The following is a 15,129-nucleotide window of genomic DNA, read 5'->3' as shown; positions in this document are numbered from 1 at the left end:
ATCCTTTAGCACATATTTAACCCAACATCATTTCCATGCCATGTGTTTAGAGCGAGCCATCCTTCTTCAGCCTCTCTAAACCTTTTGAAAATGTCTGGAAGCTGGCCGGGGCCCATCTAACCCGAGTTGTTGGATCAATATAAGCTTCCGTCACCTCGACTGGGCCTTTTTAGACCGAAACAATTGCCGGTTCACTAAACAACACTTTATTTATGTGTTTGTTTGGAGGGAATGGACTACCATTGGTAGTTCTCCCTTTCTCTTCTCACCATCTCCCTCCGGGAGCCCTGTTTTTACAGGATTTGGGGTAATTGGGATAAGTAACTATTAGCTCCTAAAGTCGTTTTTCTTTTCTCCTCACGGCTATGCTCTAGCCGGGCCTCCTTGTTTCTGCTGTAATGGATCACTAGGTGATGACATCTGAGTGTCTTTGTAGCAGGGTGTAAAAGAGAGATGTATCCATTTTGGTTCAATTAAAATGCCTCAATTAAAACTCTAAACGCTAAAAGAAAACATCAGAATGCATCTGTTATTCTTAAGGCCTACTCTGCATGCATCTGTAGGCTAGAGCAAGTCAAACCTCTCCATAAGACATTTAAATCAGTGGAAAAAGGCTATTGACATTAGCCGATGCTATTGTGATTGCTTCTATCTACAAAACAATTCTTAGCATTTCTCATTTTTTGCTCTGCAACTTCTTATTTTTAGATTAAATTCTACCATGATTAACCATGAGATATGATTGCAAGAACTGTAGAATGTCACCAGTTCATGAAATATAAGATTAAGGCATTTCCATGTATTGTTTAGAAGCATGGGAGCCTCCTCATTTCCTGTCTTTCCATGCAGTGTTGACAGAACTGCTGCTACAAATTGTTTTCAACAAAAAAAGACGACCATCCTACATTTCTGGCTGTATTACACTGAGTGTACAAAACATTAGAAACACCTTCATAATATTCAGGTGCACCCACTCTTGCTCTCAGAACCTCATGGACTCTACAAGGTGTCGAAAGCGTTCCAAAGGAATGCTGGCCCATGTTGATGCCAATGCTTCCCACAGTTGTGTCAGGTTGGATGGATGTCCTTTGGGTGGTGGACCATTCTTGATACACATGGAAACTGTTGAGTGTGAAAACCCAGAAACGTTGCAGTTCTTGATACACTCAAACCAGTGTGTCTGGCATCTACCACCATACCCTGTTCAAAGGCACTTCAATATTTTGTCTTGCCCATTCACCCTCTGAAGGCACACATACACAATCCATGTCTCATGGCTTAAAAATCCTTCTTTAACCTGTCTCCTCCCCTTCATCTACACTGATTTGAAGTAGATTTAACAGGCGACATCAATAACGGATCATAGCTTTCATCTGGATTCACCTGGTCAGTCTATGCCATGGAAAGAGCAGGTGTTCCTAAAGTTTTGTACACTCAGTGTATAATCATTCAAAGGACCCAGGCAACCAAATATAAAGGCAACCAATATACAGTAGCTTATGAGGATCAATATTGCTGTAGGCTACCCAAAGTGATAACCTCAAATTGGCACTTCAAATGAGGGAACATTGAAATAGATGTAAACAGGCTTCAACGTACCCCAAATGCAAATGATCTTATTATTCTATGAAAAAGTGTTGCATTTGAGGAAACGATGTTCAAATTAACCCACAATAGCCTATATCCTGTGTAGACTGTGTGGCAGCGCTTTTATTCCTCTGCAACTATCCCAATGATGTGTTGGTGATTAAAACGGTGGCTTAAGCCCCTCATGCGACGAAAGACACATTTTCAGCCAGGGCGTTAAAACGGGGGAGTGTCGCATTTTTTAGGCGGCGACCTGTTGCCACTTTGCCTGCCTCTTCTGTTCACATGGCAGTCACTTGGGACTGTTGCTAATTGCATTGGTGCTCTCTTGGATTTAGATAAGGGGGTCATCAATGTGTGATGGAATGGCAAACAAAACACCAATGGAATTATCTGGAAAATCTTAATCAATCTGGAGAAGAAACCTCCTCAAATGGTACTTTGATTTGTGCGTAAAACAGGAAACGCGCCTCCTCAAGTGAAGTAATATGCACCAGATAGGTGAACGATGCAATAACGATTTGTTTACATACTTCGGAGACCTAACATAAAATGACGGAACAGGTGTTTATAAGAATGTTGGTAGTTTTCGCAGCTCTTGGAAACCTTGCAGGTAAGGCTGTTATTTGTATATGATACATGTAATGTACTGTAGGCCTATGGTAAACATATCAGCTAATGCATTTATAGTTTATTTAATTATTACTATTGCTAGCAATTTGAGTAAATAAAGTTAATTATAAAAGTTTCCCCTGCCTATATTTCCACCCTTTTTTTTCAATGGCTCTGTTATTATGGCCTGGTTTGTGAGGCATATTTGAATGAATTGAGCTCATTCTCAAAATAAGTTTCTAGTGGTATCAGGCACCATTTGTTTATTGATAGGCTAAGCTTTTTAACACCAGGCTTTAGCCATATGTGATACATAGCAAATAGAGTTCTCTCCTGTTGGTGATTTTTGTTTGTTTCCCCTGCTTGTTTCAAATCATCTTCCTACTTTTCTTTGTTGTTCAGTAAATAATTAACAGTTGATGTAGCCTACAGCACCTGCCTAGTCAGCCCATCTGTTTGACACAGTACTAGGCTATTGTTATTCCAATCTTTATGGAAGTGACCATTTAGAAAATAATATTAGTCTACTCTATAGGTTTTGTAAATAATATGCATATTATGCAAATATTTAATTGAAACTGCTTTACATTTTTCAAAATCATTGTATGACTTAAGTGTGGGCTCTCCCTCAGGAAATAGCTTTGTCTGAAACAATATAAACTTTGCAAGCCACTGACAAAAATGTCTTACCTCACAATCAGGGGTAGACCTATGGCTAGCCTAGTGTTGCAAATGACATTTGCAAGATTAGCTGATTGTAACACATCTGAAATCCTATCAAAAATAATCTTGACAGTCTTTGAAAGCATGTCGTCTCGTACATGATGAAAGCATCCATCAGATAGCTGTTCCAGTTGCAATGTTCATTATCAATATCAACACAACCAAATATAGCCTACCACAGCTCAATGGCCAGAGTCCAATTTTTATCCAATAGTACATAGCGCCAGTATAAGCCTTAGCATCAATAGTGTTTTGACATTGCCACTCAATAAAGGCATTGTCGCCGGGGCAATAATAGCAGGGGTCCACTGCCACACACTCAGTGCACAGGTGACAGATTTCCCTTTGAGCCCTCTTGATTGTGTTTGCGTGAAGGAATGTTGTTCTATTGTTTAGGGGGTGGGGGGGCAAACGGCCTTGCGACTGGTTTAGCTTCCTGTCCCATACAGGAAGTACAGCAGAATCCCCCCACTTCCTCCAACTTGGAGTCATCCAATACCACGGGCCGAACAATGGAATTCCAATGCTGCTGGCCTAAGAATAGGCATTGTTTGTTGGTAGCCGGTGTCTATGCTTGTTTGTGGTGGATGCTTTTACTTGAGTGTGTGAGCTGACCCTGAACTAGGGGCTACTCTCTGGGTGTGGTGTCTCTACTGTAAAAGCCCACTATTACTGACTCTTAAGTATACCCTTGTTCCACTTTGAAAAGAGGACCACACACTTCAGACTACTTCAGTCAGACTTTGTTTGAGACCACTTTGGGACAAACATGTTTTCCGCACTACCTCTCCATCTGTCATTAGCCTTTGAGTCATACTGTACTACATTGTTGCTCTCCAACACAGTAAAACTTGTTTTTGAAGGTGGGAGTTGCTTATGGTGTGAAAAGCATTGGCGAGACTCCCAAAGGAGATGCTTGTTGACGTATGTAGCCTAAAAGACTGACTCAAGATCAGATTGTACAGGGCCTCCCGTTACGTGAGTTAGGAATGGAAGGTCATCCATGACTTGTGTTTGTTTGTGATATTACTAGAATGGGTGTATGAATCAGTACATCCCTTGGGACCTGATTGTAGGAAAGGAATATTAATGTAAAGTTAGTTTTTGGACTGTCCATGAGACTTGAAATAGTCTATCCACCTCTCCTTCCATGGCTTACGGCCAGACCAGCCTGAATATGCCCGATCTCGGAAGTTAAGCAGGGTCAGAACTGGTTACTATTTGGTTGGAAGACCGCTTGGGAATATCAGATGCTGTAAGCTTTTTGCTCACTAGAGTATTCTCTTATAAACACAGTAATAATATCAGGGCCATTTTAAAATGGAATGGATATTCTAGTTCCTCAAAGTTTTTTGAGTTACATGAACTTGAAATAGTTTATCCAACTCTTGTTCCATGGCTTACGGCCATACCAGCCTGAATACACCCGATCTCGTCCTCTTCACCCCATTCATTGCTAAATGAATAGTATGCATAGTAATAGTAATAAACTATTGCCAGAGCTACTGTGAATTAACAGATGCAATAGCAGAACCTTTGACAGAACCTTAGTTTCTCCATCGTTCCTCCATCCACTGTTTTTGTTCCCTGCAGGTTCCAGACTGAGGGCGGAGGTAGTGGAGGTAACCCCGCTGATCGTCCACCACCCCTCAGACGTGGTGGTCAAGGTAGGCAGCCCTGCCACCCTCTCCTGCCGTGCCGAAGGCACACCCGAGCCCTCCATCGAGTGGCTCCACAATGGCCAGCCCCTGGAGATGGACAAGCTGGACAGCCAATCGCGGCCCATCGTTCTGTCAGAGGGCAGCCTGTTCTTCCTCAGGGTGGTCCCTGGGAGGCGGAGTCAGACACAGGGTGTGTACGCGTGCGTGGCAAAGAACAGCGCAGGCAAGGCCACCAGCCGCAATGCCTCTCTCTATATCGCAGGTAAGACTATGGGGAAGTCTTTCAAACTAGATGGACATGCATTTATCTTGTCATACAATGCCTTCAGAAAGTATTAACACCCCTTGCCTTTTCCACATTTTGGTGTGTTACAGCCTGAATTTCAAATGGATTATATTTTGATTTTGTGTCACTGGCCTACACACAATACCCCATAATGTCAAAGTGGAATTATGTTTTTAGAAATTTTAACAATTTAATAAAACATGAAAAGCTGAAATATCTTGAGTCAATAAGTATTCAACCCCTTTGTTATGGCAAGCCTAAATAATTTCAGATGTAAACAATTTGCTTAACAAGTCACATAATAAGTTGCATGGACTCACTCTATGTGCAATAATAGTGTTTAACATGATTTTTGAACGACTACCTCATCTCTGTATCCCACAGCAGTACATTTCAAACACAGGTTTTCCAGTACCTCGCAAAGAAGTGGGCACCTATTGGTAGATTTGTAAAATAAATAGCAGACATTGAATATCCCTTAGCTTAGAGCAAGGTGAAGTTATTAATTACACTTTGGATGGTGTATCAATACACCCAGTCACTACAAAGATACAGGCATCCTTCCTAACTCAGTTCCCTGAGAGAAAGGAAAGCACTCAAGGATTTCACCATGAGCCAACTTGGACTTTAATACAGTTACAGAGTTGAATGTCTGTGATAGAAGAAAACTGAGGATGGATCAACAACATTGTAGTTACTCCAGAAATGCTACCCTAAATGAAAGAGTGAAAAGAAGCCTGTACAAAATACAAATATTCCAAACATGCATTCTGTTTGCAATAAGGCACTAGTAAAACTGCAAAAGACATGGCAAATAAATTAACGCTGTTCTGAATTCAAAGCGTTATGTGTTATGTTTGGGGCAAATCCAACACAACACATCACTGAGTACCACTCTTCATATTTTCAAGCAGGTGGTGGTGGCTGCATCATGTTATGGGTAAGCTTGTCATCAGCAAGGACTAGGGAGTTTTTTAGGATAAAAAGAAACAGAATAGAGCTAATCACAGGCAAAATCCTAGAGTAAAACCTGGTTGTCTGCTTTCCAACAGACACTGGGAGACAAATTCACCTTTCAGCAGGACAATAACCTAAAACACAAGGCCAAATATACACTGGAGTTGCTTACCAAGGCAACATTGGATGTTCCTGAGTGGCCTGGTTACATTTATTTACTTAAATTGGCTTGAAAATCTATGGCCAGACTTGAAAATGGCTGTCTAGCAATGATCAGCAACCAATTTGACAAAGCTTGAAGAATTTTAAAAAGAACAAAGTGCAAATATTGTACAATCTAGGGGCCTCATTTATCAATCATGTGTAGGCACATCTGTGCATAAACCATGCGTGGGATCATTTCCATGCAAAGTGTGAGATTTATCAATATGCACGTTTGCTTGAGAGTGTTAGTAACTTTACGCACAGCTATGACCATGCATAATGCTCAATGCCAAGTGGTGGAATAAGGGAACTTCTTGTCAAGCATAGAATGGGGAAAATATATGTTGAACATTAAGAAAAATTTAGGGTAATAATAGTTGTATTTCCATTGTGAATTCATTAAACATATCTTGACAGTCATATAACTTGACTACATTAGTGAATTTGTTCCAATAATAATCCTTATAAAATACAGTAATTTGTTAAATTAGAGTTACGTGTGAAAGTGAAACCATTGTTGAAATACTATAAAAGACTGAGATATTGGGAAATGTCACGAGGCTGATCTCGCTCTATTTGAAGATTTGGCACGCTGCATTTAGCAGAAAACGTGTTTATAGAGACAGGTGGGATTGTTTTTGGCAGAAAGTACATATTGGTTTTGGGAAATTATCTGATGAACCAATTTGCGAGGATTTAAGACCTACTTTAAAAAGACAAATGCATGCCATTCCAGTGCAAATCCAAGTGCTATCCACCCTCAGGTTTTTGGCAACATGCACTTTTCAGCGGGAGCTTGCCAATCAGTGTCTCACAACCAGTAGCGGATTTCGGTATAGGCGACATGGGCACCGCCCAGGGCATGGGCCCTCCCCAAAAAATGTGTGATGGTGACATTTGTGCAATCGGTTTTCCATCGCTCATTTGCACATCACGTCAATGATATCATGTCACCGTGTGGGACTGTGGGTCAATTAACCTTGTCGGAGTGGGCGCCCTGATTTGAGTTTGTGAGTTAGGCAGGCTACTGCCTGGGAAGGTCTCCCACTCAGAAGTACGAGATGGGGAGGTTGACCTCAGGTCTCCCCACTGGAAGCCAGAGGTAGGGGACCAGGGGACTCCATCAAATAGTGCACCTCTAACTTTGTACAGTACTAATGCAATTAGTAAAATCAGTCACACTACGAAATGCTACCAAATAAAATCACAATTAATTCATAATACTGTGAATATATAGTTTCACAGACATATTGTTGCATTTTGTTCTGGTTTGTGCCTAATCGTTAAGAATAATATAAAACCAGTCCAAATGTATCCAAATTTGTGGACTGCTCTCAGAATTTGTCTTGCTCTTCCAGTGACCGTAGCTCAAACAGAGAGGCGCTTTTCAAAGCTGAAGTTAATCAAATTCTACCTGAGGTCCACCATGTCACAGGAATGCCTTAGTAGCCTTGCTGTCATCAGTATTAACCATGCAATTGCTGAGCAGATTTCTTATGATGATGTAATTGATGACTTTGCATCAAGGCAAGAAAGGTCAGGGTTCAGATGGCAGTTGAGCAATTTCGTTTGTGTTTCTTGTTTGAAGTGCAGTAGTTGTCACGATCGTGTGGCGGATTGACGGACCAAAACGCAGCATTTGGAAAATAAGCCATCTTCTTTTATTTTAAAGACGACGAAAAATAAACACGAAACACTTAATACAAACTAACAAAACAACAAACGATCGTGAAGCTAATAAACGTCGTGCACACACACAGGCTACAAACGTTCTGACATAGACAACTACTCACAACCAATGAAAGCCTATGGCTACCCTAAATAAGGCTCCCAATCAGAGACAACCGAAATCAGCTGTCTCTAATTGGGAACTCATTCAGGTAACCATAGACTCTCCTAGACAACTAAACATACATAGACAACGCTAGACACATGTACTCAACACAAACCCATATACTATACCCAACAACCCCTTTACCATAAAAAACACCCAAAACCAACAAAACACAAACATTCCCCATGTCACACCCTGACCTAACTAAAATAATAAAGAAAACAAAGAATACTAAGGCCAGGGCGTGACATAACCCCCCCCTTAAGGTGCGAACTCCGGGCGCACCATTAACCAGTCTAGGGGAGGGTCTGGGTGGGCTTCCATCCATGGTGGCGGCTCCGGCTCTGGTCGTAGTCCCCACGTCACCACAGTCCCTAACCGCCTCCTTAACTTCCTCCAAATGACCCCCCTCCACATTAACCCCATTGCATTAAGGGGCAGTTCTGGACTAAGGGGCAGCTCCGGACTAAGGGGCAGTACCAGGGTAAGGGGCAGTACCAGGGTAAGGGGCAGTACCAGGGTAAGGGGCAGTACCAGGGTCAGGGGCAGTACCAGGGTCAGGGGCAGTACCAGGGGCAGTACCAGGGTCAGGGGCAGTACCAGGGTCAGGGGCAGCACCAGGGTCAGGGGCAGCACCAGGGTCAGGGGCAGCACCAGGGTAAGGGGCAGCACCAGGATAAGGGGCAGCACCAGGATAAGGGGCAGCACCAGGATAAGGGGCAGCTCCGGACTGAGGAATGGCAGCTCCGGACTGAGGGACTGCAGCTCCGGACTGAGGGACTGCAGCTCCGGACTGAGGGATGGCCCATGGCTGGCTGACGGATCTGGCTGCTCATGGCTAGCTGACGGATCTGGCTGCTCATGGCTAGCTGACGGATCTGGCTGCTCATGGCTAGCTGACGGATCTGGCTGCTCATGGCTAGCTGACGGATCTGGCTGCTCATGGCTAGCTGACGGATCTGGCTGCTCATGGCTAGCTGACGGATCTGGCTGCTCATGGCTAGCTGACGGATCTGGCTGCTCATGGCTGGCTGACGGATCTGGCTGCTCATGGCTGGCTGACTGATCTGGCTGCTCCTGTCTGGTTGGCGGCTCTGGCAGATCCTGTCTGGTTGGCGGCTCTGGCAGATCCTGTCTGGTTGGCGGCTCTGGCGGATCCTGTCTGGTTGGCGGCTCTGGCGGCTCCTGTCTGGTTGGCGGCTCTGGCGGCTCCTGTCTGGCTGGCGGCTCTAGCGGCTCCTGTCTGGCTGGCGGCTCTAGCGGCTCCTGTCTGGCTGGCGGCTCTAGCGGCTCCTGTCTGGCTGGCGGCTCTAGCGGCTCCTGTCTGGCTGGCGGCTCTAGCGGCTCCTGTCTGGCTGGCGGCTCTAGCGGCTCCTGTCTGGCGGACGGCTCAGTAGGCTCATGGCAGACGGGCGGCTTTGCAGGCTCATGGCAGACGGGCGGCTTTGCAGGCTCATTGCAGACGGATGGCTCAGATGGCGCTGGGGAGACGGATGGCTCAGATGGCGCCGGGGAGACGGATGGCTCAGATGGCGCCGGGGAGACGGATGGCTCAGATGGCGCTTGGCAGACGGGCAGTTCAGTCATCGCTGTGCAGACGGCAGACTCCTGCCGGCTGAGGCGCACTGTAGGCCTGGTGCGTGGTGCCGGGACTGGTGGCACCGGGCTGGGGACACGCATCTCAGGGCTAGTGCGGGGAGCAGCAACAGGACGCACAGGACTCTGGGGACACACAGGAGGCTTGGTGCGTGGTTTCGGCACTGGTGGTAAAGGGCTGGAGACACGCACCATATAGCTAGTGCGTGGAGGAGGCACTGGTGGTACTGGGTTGGGGCGGGGAGGTGGCGCCGGAAATACCGGACCGTGCAGGCGTACTGGCTCCCTTGAACGCCGAGCCTGCCCAACCCTACCTGGTTGTATGCTCCCCGTCGCCTGACCAGTGCGGGGAGGTGGAATAACCCGCACCGGCCTATGTAGGCGAACCGGGGACACCATGCGTAAGGCTGGTGCCATGTACGCCGGCCCGAGGAGACGCACTGGTGACCAGATGCGTTGGGCCGGCTTCATGACATACGGCTCAACGCTCAGTCTAGCCCGGCCGATACGTGGAGCTGAAATGTACCGAACCGGGCTATGCACGCGTACAGGAGACACCGTGCGCTCTACTGCGTAACACGGTGTCTGCCCGTACTCTCGCTCTCCACGGTAAGTACAGGGAGTAGGCACAGGTTTCCTACCTGACTTCGCCACACTCCCTTTAAGGCCCCCCCCCGAGAAATTTTTGGGTTGTACTCACGGGCTTCCAGCCTTGTCTCCGTGCTGCCTCCTCATATTGCCTCCTCTCGGCTTTAGCTGCCTCCAGCTCTTCACGAGGAAGGCGATATTCTCCCGGTTGTGCCCACGGCCCCTTACCATCCAGTATCTCCTCCCATGTCCACGAATCCTGTGTAGGTGGGTCCTGTTGCCGCTTTCCATGCCGCTTGGTCCTGTAATGGTGAGTAGTTCTGTCACGATCGTGTGGCGGATTGACGGACCAAAACGCAGCATTTGGAAAATAAGCCATCTTCTTTTATTTTAAAGACGACGAAAAATAAACACGAAACACTTAATACAAACTAACAAAACAACAAACGATCGTGAAGCTAATAAACGTCGTGCACACACACAGGCTACAAACGTTCTGACATAGACAACTACTCACAACCAATGAAAGCCTATGGCTACCCTAAATAAGGCTCCCAATCAGAGACAACCGAAATCAGCTGTCTCTAATTGGGAACTCATTCAGGTAACCATAGACTCTCCTAGACAACTAAACATACATAGACAACGCTAGACACATGTACTCAACACAAACCCATATACTATACCCAACAACCCCTTTACCATAAAAAACACCCAAAACCAACAAAACACAAACATTCCCCATGTCACACCCTGACCTAACTAAAATAATAAAGAAAACAAAGAATACTAAGGCCAGGGCGTGACAGTAGTGTAATAATCAGGTTCTCTTTATAAGTGTGTTATTCTATTTGTGTGATATAGGATTTGTGCAATTTAGTTTTATTTGTGTTGTTTTTGTTAGCAATAGGGTAATAGTGTAATAATTTGATAATCTTTTTTATTTGTATTTATATACTACAATTCGTTTTTATTTGTCTTTGTTACTTCTTTGATATTTTTGAGTCTTATTTTTGCGTATATTTTCATATTTATATCGTTTTTAAAGTTATGATTATTTATTTGTGCTGTTCCAAATGTCTGAATAAAAATTAGTTAGTGCAGAACGGTGCTTTTTTTTGTTGGCGGGGGGGGGGGGGGGGGGCGTTCGCTCAGGGAGCCATACAAGCTAGAACCGCCACTGCTCACAACCCTCGATGAGGTAATGTTTTGGATACAATCATCAGCAAAACAAACTGTAACATACAATTTTCATACACCATCGCACTACGGGTTGAAGTCAAGAGTTTTTTTTTTTTTGCCAACAATGGATTCACAAATACGAATGGAGGAGTAGAACGCACCCACATCACCATAAAAGCACCATCCTAAAACGATTTCAACTATGTCAACAGAAAAGGCTTCCACTCTTAATGTGCAGGCGATAGGTTATGTGGTGCGCAAAAGATGCTGCTAAATGTGGTGGCCAGGTGGTACGCACAACTCGTTCATTCTGCAGAACAGCAATGTTGGCCTATACGCCTACAGGAAGGAGCTGTTGAGGATGGATGGCTTATTGATGAGTGTTGCCTGCTCATTTGAAGTATATTTGCCATTGCTAATGTAACTAATTGGCTCAATGGTCCTCTCTTTGTAGCTATTTTTACTGGTCAAGCCACAACTGAGCAAGCCAAATATAATATTTTGATTGTACTCAATCTCTGACACTAACACCTGTATTTCATTCTTGGATCATTATTTTTTTCGAAGCTTTTTTTGTTTGCGGCGTTGTATGTCATGGTACGCCATTTTATTTCCCCCACATGCTTTAAAGGAATAATTTGGACCATATATGGTTAATTAGGGACATTTCGAAATGCAAATAGCCACGGTCGTGTACTGAGGCTGGGAACAATTTGTATTTAGCAATGGTGATCTCCTACCGGTGTACACTCATAGGATTATTTGATAACTCAAACATTTTCTATGCGTATTAACATTCTAAATTCCTTTCTAAAGTTGTATTTTAGAATAGTTCCTCCCAATATTGTCAAATGAGGCCCGAGGTGTGCAAAGCTCTTAGATTTACCCAGAAAGACTGATCGTAATCACTGCCAAAGGTGATTCTGACATCTCAGGGGTGTGAATACTTATGTAAATGAGCTATTTCTGTATTTTGTTTTTAATAAATTGGCATAAAATGTGTCAAGGGGTACGAATACTTTCTGAAGGCACTGTAAATGCCAAGATACCATGCAAAACTAATTGCACACTAGGATGAAGAGAGATACCATCACACTGTTATAGATCATGTGAGTGAAGAGACTATGTATCAGTCGCCGCAGTGTGCGGTAACTAATAAACCACTCAAGATATTGATTAGCTGAATCAGGTGTGCTTATACTGAGATGGAACCAAAACCACACAAGGCTGCTTTCCAGGACCAAGACTATAGAACCCTATGCCTGACGGATGTGAAACTGTGGTCTTAGAATACATTCTATTGTCTTTGTTGTATGGCTCTCTCCTACATCCTGTCCCATTCACTTCCTCTCTACCTCCATGCTGATCTTTAACATTATATCAAGCTGATATATGATCCTTGAGGTCAACGGGAAGCCCCCAGTATCCACAGATCCACAGAATCCTGCTCTAGAGGAAGAGAGCGCGAGATTGTCTTTGTGATTACAGAGAATAAGTAAGGGGGTCCAATGTCAATGAATACCCCCTCTCCAGGACAAACACTGCTAAATGACCCCTGACCCCCAGCCTCTGTTTGCACCCAAAACAGGGTCACCCGGAGACCACTGGATTCCTGAGCTGGATGGTATAATTAGTGGCTGATTGACTTGTTGGGGGAACTTCCCTGGAGCAGTACATTTGGTGGTGGAGCCATTGGGACAATAGACAGTGGTACTTAATTTAGATTCAGTTGGCAGATCGACAGTACTTTAGAGAACAGTAGCAGGAGGATTGTGGTATATCTAGAATTTAATCTTTATTTATCTGTGTTAGTTTCATTAAGATAATCGTGTAATCGTGACCTTTGTCAGTATAGTTGAACTGGTTAGGAAAAGTAGCCTAAACAGCAATAAACCATGCATCACTTTTAATTCAAGAGTTGGGCTAAGTTCATTTCCGGCTAATTATTAAGTCGAAGAATACACGTATCTACATTTTAAAGAACTCCAGCTTAAGATCATTCCTTAATATTTTGCTGAACAAAAGATTGGAGATATTCTACTTGTACTTAATGGCACTAGACCATTATGTGTCCAAAAATGTTTTGTCTCATGATTCCATTTGGTGTTGCAATGTAATGGTATCAGTGAGGATTTAAAACAGGCATCCTAAACATGTTGTAATTTATACATTCAAGGTGAAAGGCCATTGTTTCTGTTCTTTTGGATATAATGGGAGGAAGCTCCTTAGACCTTCAACCTAAATGGTTCACAGTTACTCTTAATGATTGAGTAAACATGACTTGTTCCTGTCAAGAGTTCAGGCTTGTCTGTCATGTACTTGTGGTTATGTCACTGTAGACCGGTCAAGTTTGCTCTATGAATTGTTTGAGACCTCTGAGGAACGTACAGTACCAGTCAAAAGTTTGGACACACCTACTCATTCAAGGATTTTTCTTTATTTTTACTATTTTCTACATTGTAGAATAATAGTGAAGACATCAAAACTATGAAATAACACATATGGAATCATGTAGTAACCAAAAAAGTGTTAAACAAATCAAAATATATTTTATATTTGAGATTCTTCAAAGTAGCCAGGCTTTGCCCTGGACAGCTTTGCACACTCTTGGCATTCTCTCAACCAGCTTCATGAGATAGTCACCTGGAATGCATTTCAATTTACAGGTGTGCCGTGTTAAAAGTTGATTTGTTGAATTTCTTTCCTCTTAATGCTTTTGAGTCAATCAGTTGTGTTGTGGCAAGGTAGAGATGGAATACAGAAGATATCCCTGTTTGGTAAAAGACCAAGTCCATATTATGGCAAGAACAGCTCAAATAAGCAAAGAGAGAAAATAGTCCATCATTAATTTAAGACATGAAGGTCAGTCAATCCGGAAAATTTCATTAACTTTTGAAGTCACAAAAACCATCAAGCGCTATGATGAAACTGGCATCAAGCGCTATGAGGACCGCCACAGGAAAGGAAGACCCAGAGTTTACTGCTGCAGAGGATAAGTTCATTAACATGAGCAATGGACATTAGACAGGTAGAAATATGTCCTTTGGTCTGGCGTCTTTGTGAGATTCAGAGTAGGTGAACGTATGATCTCCGAATGTGTGGTTCCCACTGTGAAGTATGGAGGAGGAGGTGTGACGGTGGGGGGCGCTTTGCTGGTGACACTGTCGGTGACTTATTTAGAATTCAAGGCACACTTAACCAGCTTGGCTAACACAGCATTCTGCAGCGATACGCCATCTCATCTGGTTTGTGCTTAGTGGCGCTATCATTTGTTTTTTAATAGGACAATGACCCAACACCTCCAGGCTGTGTAAGGGCTATTTGACCAAGAAGGAGAGTGATGGAGTGCTGCATCAGATGACCTGGCCTCCACAATCACAGTTACTAACCCTCAACCTCACCCTAACCCTTCTAAAACTAAAAGCATTGTATTTGAAACAAATCACTCACTAAACCCTAAACCTCAACTAAATCTTGTAATAAATAATGTGGAAATTGGGCAAGTTGACATGACTAAACTGCTTGGAATAACACTAGATTGTAAACGGTCATGGTCAAGACATATTGATGCAGTAGTAGCTAAAATGGGGAGAAGTCTGTCTATAATAAAGCGATGCTCTGCCTTCTTAACAACACTATCAACAAGGCAGGTCCTACAGGCCCTAGTTTTGTCGCACCTTGACTACTGTTCAGTCGTGTGGTCAGGTGCCACAAAAAGGACTTAGGAAAATTGCAATTGGCGCAGAACAGGGCAGCACGGCTGGTCCTTTGATGTACACAGAGAGCTAATATTAGTAATATGCATGTCAATCTCTCCTGGCTGAAAGTGGAGGAGAGATTGACTTCATCACTACTTTTATTTATGAGAGGTATTGACATATTGAATGCACCGAGCTGTC

The 15,129-nt window shown here is 43.8% G+C and overlaps 1 protein-coding gene across 2 annotated transcripts in view; it reads left to right on the top strand.

Annotated features, from left to right (window-relative positions):
- The window catches only part of LOC129819452 (roundabout homolog 1-like), a 33,531-nt gene that overhangs the window by 1,263 nt on the left and 17,139 nt on the right, over positions 1–15,129 (top strand). Inside the window, exons 1-2 of one of the 2 annotated variants that reach the window (XM_055875774.1) lie at positions 1,698–2,200; positions 4,516–4,845. In XM_055875774.1, coding sequence (XP_055731749.1) covers positions 2,140–2,200; positions 4,516–4,845 — 391 coding nt within the window. In that variant the 5' untranslated portion in view covers positions 1,698–2,139. Of the gene's footprint in view, positions 1–1,697; positions 2,201–4,515; positions 4,846–15,129 lie in introns of those variants that run through there. The other variant, XM_055875771.1, reaches the window with a different exon arrangement.

Source organism: Salvelinus fontinalis, chromosome 2 (assembly GCF_029448725.1).
Source record: "Salvelinus fontinalis isolate EN_2023a chromosome 2, ASM2944872v1, whole genome shotgun sequence".
NCBI lineage: Eukaryota > Metazoa > Chordata > Actinopteri > Salmoniformes > Salmonidae > Salvelinus > Salvelinus fontinalis.
This window is presented reverse-complemented; position numbering and strand designations above follow the sequence as displayed.